The 7572-nt window shown below is 37.8% G+C and overlaps 1 protein-coding gene across 1 annotated transcript; it reads left to right on the top strand.

The window, feature by feature from the left end:
* Positions 1-3264: 3264 nt before the first annotated feature.
* Positions 3265-6679, top strand: cenpn (centromere protein N; the record flags this gene model as incomplete). Its single annotated transcript, XM_083993467.1, has 10 exons — positions 3265-3435; positions 3667-3712; positions 3806-3865; positions 4277-4350; positions 4449-4622; positions 4708-4809; positions 5480-5534; positions 5652-5761; positions 5921-6044; positions 6558-6679. 10 exons carry the CDS (start codon positions 3265-3267, stop codon positions 6677-6679), a joined length of 1038 nt encoding a protein of 345 aa, XP_083849593.1.
* Between the last annotated feature and the right edge of the window lie 893 nt (positions 6680-7572).

The raw sequence follows: 7572 nt of genomic DNA, 5'->3' as shown, positions 1-7572 counted from the left end.
TTTCAGCTTCAAGTGACAGTATTCGTCAACGAATCAGCGGAGGCTATTTTTCTCAACCCACCAATGGCGTGCGTTGTTCTCACAAAAGGCGGGACTTCTGGTGGCGGAAGTTTACAGGCGCTACAAGAGGTTTCCGGGTAACGCACTTCCGTGTTTGTTTCTAGCTGCAGCCTTGATTTTTCTTTCCTTTCATCTCTTTTCATTTCTTTTAGATTAAGATTGTCCAGAAATTGTTTCCCTTTCTGGTCTCCCCTTTCTTAAAATTTCACTGCAGCTCATTCAACCTCTGCCATGGAAGTTATGTTTTCAATCAAATTGCTTGTCTTTCACCAGGATTGAGGGGAAAATACTTTGCACTTCACTCTTTGTATGAATGGAATTTTATTTTAAATCAATTTTCTAAACACTGCAATAGTTACCCAGGAAAAATCGATCTCGGTGTAATCAGGCCTCTTTTATACAGTCTATGAATCAGACATATAGTGTAAAACATTGCAATATAAGTCAGACAATAAGGATCTGCCACTACAAATATTTGGCCCTCACAAGGGTACTGTGCACTCTTCTGAATGCCATACTTTCTATCAGAGTCTCTCTTTATCAGTGTAGTGGGGCGGATTAGCTAAACAATCGTTCACTTTGTGATAAAAGCATGAAATTTGGTGGATGTGTTGGTGAATATGTTTCAAACAAATCTGGATATTGGGCCACCTCAAAAGCGCCCCCTAGTGGCCGTGGCAGCCATTTGTTATGCGAATAAATGAATGATTAATATAAACTGCCCTTTTAATAATACCAACTGGTGATGTATTGTATATTGTTGGAAAGCCTGATTAGTTACCTTTACAACGAGGTACAGCTTGTAAGGATCGTGCATTCATGGAATGAGTAACGGGGCTAAACGTGTGGGTAGCGCACCCCAAAAATGTGCATCCCCTGTGGGGCAGATTAGCTCAATAAATCACAAGAATTGTTTATTTTGTGGTAGAAGCACAACATTTGGTGGATGTGTTGGTGGATATGTTTCAAACAATTTTGGTTTTTAAGGACCCTTAAGATGTCTACTTAAGATTTTTGCTTGTTGCCTGGGTCAACTGATGTTCCATGGGGGTTTTTTGCCGGCCATTTTGAATTTATGTCCGCACGAATGGCGAAAACGCCAATTTTCATAACCCCTAAACCAGACATCATACAAAGACAAGTGAACACACTTTTCCCGATAATTATGACACCAGGAATCAAATGGAAAGGTCGCTGAGATGGTAAAACCATTCTTTATCAGAGAAAAACGAACTCTCGTGTAGTATTTTAGTATAAATTAGTCAAAAAAAAGTTCGGAAATGTTTTTTCAGTCCATAATTTCTCCCTTTTAATAATTCCGGTTGGTGCTGTCTTTTAGACCGATGGAAAGCCTGATTAGTCACCTTTCCAACGAGGTACAACTTGTAAGGGTTGTGCATTCATGGAATGAGCAACAAAACTATATGGGTCATTCCATGAAATTTTTGGTAATATTAATTATTATAAATATTTACCAATTTATCGGTGTCCCCTGATTTTATGTCAACCCTGTTACCCTAACCAAAAAACCCTCGAAAAACAATGGTACATCCCAGATTTGACATGATTGACAGGAGTTTGCATCATCTCTTACCCAGGATGCTAACATCTCAGTAATAAGTAGCTTTCTCTCATCTCTTATGTGCTATTTTTGATGTTTTTTCAAGGTTGGACCGGGGGGGACAAGCATACAACGTCAACCCTGTTACCACTTTTTAACATATAAATCTAAACAATTTTCTATTTCTCATAATATAATCGATATCTACAGGTAATTACCTTTCAAAGTACACAGTTTGCCCTTTAGCTAGCATTTATTTCAGCTAGCAATGGGCAAATTAGCTTGAAATAGTCAACCCTGTTACTGTCAACCCTGTTGCCTTTGCAGTGTAGATAATAGAATGTGTGTCCTGTCATCTATTACTCTTGTCAACCCTGTTACCATAACTTCAACCCTGTTGTTGTCATTGATTTGATAAAAATGTTTAAAAGAAAAATTGAATTTCAACTGTTACCATTATAATTAAAACTATATAGACTATATATAGAAAATATTCTCAATAATCTCTAATTAGAAATACTGTATATTGTAAAGTTTATGTCGGTAACAGGGTTGACAAGATTAGGAAAACATTAAAACTATAATAAAATATTAAATTCCACAGCCTGAGATGGCACAACATAATTTATTGTCATTTTAAACTTTCTTTGATGGCTACTTAAAAAATAGCAATTAAATATAGTTTAAATTTTAACTTTTCAAAGTTGAAAAGTCACCAATTTCATGGAATGACCCATATGTGTTTGAGCGACCAATTGATTTATACAAAAACAGTACTGGAGAGTTCATTTTTCTCTGATAAAGAATGTCTTAAGTAGACATCTTAAGGGTCCTTAAAAACCAAAATTGTTTGAAACATATCCACCAACACATCCACCAAATGTTGTGCTTCTACCACAAAATAAACAATTCTTGTGATTTATTGAGCTAATCTGCCCCACAGGGGATGCACATTTTTGGGGTGCGCTACCCACACGTTTAGCCCCGTTACTCATTCCATGAATGCACGATCCTTACAAGCTGTACCTCGTTGTAAAGGTAACTAATCAGGCTTTCCAACAATATACAATACATCACCAGTTGGTATTATTAAAAGGGCAGTTTATATTAATCATTCATTTATTCGCATAACAAATGGCTGCCACGGCCACTAGGGGGCGCTTTTGAGGTGGCCCAATATCCAGATTTGTTTGAAACATATTCACCAACACATCCACCAAATTTCATGCTTTTATCACAAAGTGAACGATTGGTGTAAAATATTGAGCTAATCCGCCCCACTAGTGTAGGACTAGTAAGCAAAACAAATGAATAGAATATTATCCTTTTTTTTTCTTCTTTTTTTTAAATCATGTTGTATAATTGTTCTATCAATCGCTCTGACTGTAACTATCAGCAGCTGCAGTACTGAAACACTACCACTCCGGCTCAGCGGGGGGCGCTAGAGGACGAGCGTCAGGACTTCATGTTGGTATCTGATTGGTCGATTCGTGTGCTCTTTTGTTGGCGGTTTGTTTGGATCTCCCAAAATCTTTGGATCTCCTCAACTGTTACGAGCGTGTTGGACGGAGCAAATTGTTTTTAAATAACCAACCAAAAACATCACAGCATACAATTAGCTTTCGATTACGGTCTGAGTAAGAATGGACGACTCTGCTAAACGCTTACTGCAGCGACTTATGAGACGGATACCGACTCAACTGTTACAAACAACGCTCGACAAATGGAGTCGTTTGACGGTGGCTCAGCGGCAGTCCATGGACTTTACTGAGCCAAAATGGGCGTTAACGGAGAGACTGCTCGCCATCTGTGAGGTACGTGGCCTGTCTGAAATGTTGTGTGAACTGTACAGTGACAAAAATATCGACCTGCTAGTTATCTATCTGATGGTGTTTCTTTAGCAAACTGTTTTCTGAAGTGGGTCTGTCTACTGACAGTCAACGTTGAGCACAACCAACAATTTGAATAAGTTATACAGTTTCTTCTGGATCAACCACTGAGTTCCTTAACTCTAAAATCACCTATTTCACATTTTGTCTACACAGGAAAGTGGCCTGACAGCCAAACACATAGCAGAACTCGACATGATATGTAAGTCAAGTGAAATTACTTCGACATTTGGACTCAAGACCGGTGTCACTAACCCACTAACGCTGAATGTGTGACTTTGTTTCATTGTCTTAGATATGATTGACAATCCAAACCAGGGGATGTGGTATGCTTTCCAACTCACGGACCCTGAAGGTATGTTGAAACAAAAAATATGCATCTCGTACAATGGAGGCCCTAGATTCATACTTGCACCTGGTGAATCAGTAGTTTTCCCTTGTAGTTTGCACACTTTAATCAGTTTAAATACCAGACAGAGCTGGACCATCATGTATTTTACAGTAATGAAGCATATTTTTCCCAGGGAATTTACAGTTACCTTATGATTTGAGTTGATTTTACTATTCAAACCCATATTGCTACATTGTAATGTCTGACAGGTGCTTGGCATGTGGACCAGGTGGAGTTCAGCATAAATAAAGATATTTTTATATGGGTTGTCAATGCAAGTATCAAATACTATAATCCCATATGCAGAATGGGTGTGGAATAGATTTAACCTCTGTTTCTTTTGATTTGCATTTAATATTTTCAATTTTTTTCCAGATGATGCACACTCTGTTGAGCTGATGCAGTTCAAGGAGCAATTTAAATCTCACCTCACTGAGCTCGTTAGACATGTAAGCCACAAAATCCTAAAGTTGATACCATAAGTATATATTTAATGGGTTCTTCTGTGTTTAAATTCCCAAATTAATCTTTTGACATTGCATTCAAGGTCTCTCTCAAAATAAAGAAGCACACAGATGAAGCTGTATGGATTCGGATTGCGTGGGGAGACGGCTTCTCTCAGCCCAACCACATGAAACCAACATATGTTGTCCACCACCTTCAAACCCCTTATGTCTTTGTGACAAACTTGACTTCAAAGCAAAAGCCACTTCTGTCCCAGGTGAGGAGCAACTTTTAGACGTTGTCTCTCCAGTTTTTCCTGTCTTTTATTGTATTCCCCTCTAAAAGAGTGATGTACATTGCAGGCACTGGTTCTGTCCACCAGACACCATGCTATTAAGGATGCTAACCTCAGTGGGAGGAAGCTTACAGCTGTCAGGGATCTGCTGATGAGACAGTATCAACAGGTAAGCTTGCTGTGAGGAAGGATGGCTGCCCAAAACTGAGCCTGAACATTTCAGTACTCCACTTTGCCACTGAATTGTCTTCATGTTCAAATTCAAGTAAAGCTTTGTTGTGTAACTATCTGAAAAAAGGCATTGATCACGATGACCACATGTTGAGGACAATTATTAGCAGTGTCTACACATAATTTTATGCAATATTGAATGTTAAATCCACACAGTGCTTACATATTTGTAATTATGGCAAAATGTAGAGTGCTGTATAATCAATTTGAAACGTCGGTGGTGTTGCAGAAATACTTACTGGTTCAAGTTCGACATTTGCTTAATCGGTCGGGCCCTACTTGGTATAACATTATAAAACATAAGAATTTTTGACATCAAGTCATAGTTAATGTCAACTGGGGTATTGTACATTGGACAACTCTTTGCTAATTGTTTAATAATTGATGAAGGATTTTTTTAATGGAAAGATCATCTGAGAAATCTGGATGCTTACATTTAGAAAACACTTAGCTGATCTATATTTTGCGGACTCCTGCTGCCCACCAGCACCTGAGGAACTGTGGCTGTGCAGGGAGATTCGTCTCACTTCAATTCACTTAGCTGATCTACAGTATATTCTGAATTTTGATTTTGAGTTGATTCTCACTTTTTCCTTGTTTGTTTCTAGGTGTTTCCCACTAAGTATCCCAGCCCTCTTAAAGAGAGGAATCAAACTGTCTCAAGTATGTTTATCAAATCATTCGACCAAGACAAAACTACTTTAATATTTTTGTAGGAAATTGCTTTTCCATTTAATTTATTTATTTGTCTTATTAATTTTATTTTATCTGTATTTATAGATCCACACATAAATAGAGAACAAGCTGGGTCTGAAGCAAACAGACTTCAGAAGGCCTGTGAAGCCTTTGGTGATGGGATGTTACCTCAACTACAGTCTGCTGTTTACAAGGTACCCTTGAGCATTCTTGTGTTTAAAGTATAAACATTATAATGTGTTAAGTAAAAGTAGGATAGTATTGAAATATCAGAACCAAAAAAAGAACTCGCTGTCTCAGTGCAAACATGTATTGCTCTGTCGTTTAATCTTCTAACATTTTTGTTTCCTCAGCTGGAGACTAAATTCAAAGACCACACTAACAGAACCATGATGGAGCGGGAGGAGCCTTTCAAATGTGTCGTCAAATTTGCAAGCACCAACCTCCTGGAGTCACTCAAACATTGTGCATCTTCAGGTACAGGCCATGTGCTAGTTTGGCTGGTTTTACACTGCTTGTAATTCCAAATTTCACCACATGAGGGTGCATACACAAGGGAAAGTATCTGCTGTGTACTGTGGTGCTCTTAAAATATTCCTTATAAATATGTCATGGTCAGTTATTATTTATTTGTGTTATTTTCATGAAAAAATGTTTCCTACATTTGTCCATTCACCAGTGAAGGTGGAAACCGGTAGTAACAGTAGAGACTGGGATATTGTGTCAAAGGTTTTGGATCCAAATTTCCTTAAATACCCCAAAACATTTTTCAGTGGCTTACTGTTTCTCAAGTGATATTTTTTCACATCCAGGAAAGATATATGACATTTTGTATATGATGCTCTTTTGCTTCTGTCACTAGTAACTATCTTTGGCAAGAGAGACCTCTGCCCTTCATGCTAAGGATTTCTCCCTGTATTATTGTTGTCCATACAAAAAGTCAAACAAACAGTCAGTTTGACTAATTGAATGTGCTTTCATATTTTACAGGGATTGCCTCCACTCCTGTTACCCCCCTTCTCTCATCTATTCCTCTAAAGGGAAGGAATTATTTTGTCATCACAGACAATGGCCCTGCTCCCCCCTCACAAAGACATGCATCGCCAAACTGATGGGTGACTGGCCCTCAGTGTAAAGGACTCACAGTATTGCATGAATTTTCTTCTGTTATGTACAGTCCACCATCCATCCATGATTTACATATACTGTTGTATCATTGATCTTTTTTAACACAGCTCTTGAAACATTGTGGCTCCCCGGATGTAAAAATGTGCGTCCTTTTTTTTTTGTCTTTATGTACCTGTATTTGTAAATATATGAAGTTTAGTAATAGATCATTTCCATTTGACTATCTTTTTTTGCTGTTCAAGTGGTAGAATGTTTCTCTTACACCAAACATTACATACAGTATGTTCAAACTGAATAGAAGTAGGACTTTAAACCCCTCTGACACTTTGTAACTTGTCTCTTCTAAAAGTAATTTCACCCCACACCCTACTTATCAGTCCATCTCTAGTATTTTCCCTCTCCTATTGACCAATGTAATGTCAATTTGGAGTGAGTGTTCTTGAGCAACATATAGAACCTCAAATTTCTCAAGATGTAAAATTGGTTTGTGGACATGTATGGGATCAGAACCTGATTGCTTTGGTCAAACCCCAGTGAAAATACTTTTTGTCAGAGCTAGACAACAGGATTGCTGAACTATTTTACTATAACCAGTATTGGGCAAGTTACTATGGAAAAGTAATTAAATTACTGATTACTTACTTACCTTTTTAAAGTAATCATGTTATTGTTCTAATTACTTTGTTTCATTCCGTTACTAGTTACTCCATTCCCTCTTTAGTAACGTGTTAGTACTAAATAATGCGTTACTGCCCAACACTGACTATAACATATTAAATCCGTTTAGGTCAGACACAGCAATATTTTTTCAAGTACAGTCAACCCTTGCATACACATGCATACTAAACAGACAGTGCTTTACAAAAGTGTTCATACC

Source organism: Trachurus trachurus (assembly GCF_905171665.1).
Source record: "Trachurus trachurus genome assembly, chromosome: 3".
In the NCBI taxonomy this organism is placed as follows: Eukaryota; Metazoa; Chordata; class Actinopteri; order Carangiformes; family Carangidae; genus Trachurus; species Trachurus trachurus.
The sequence above is the reverse complement of the archived record's forward strand: the minus strand, read 5'-3'. Positions and strand labels throughout refer to the sequence as shown.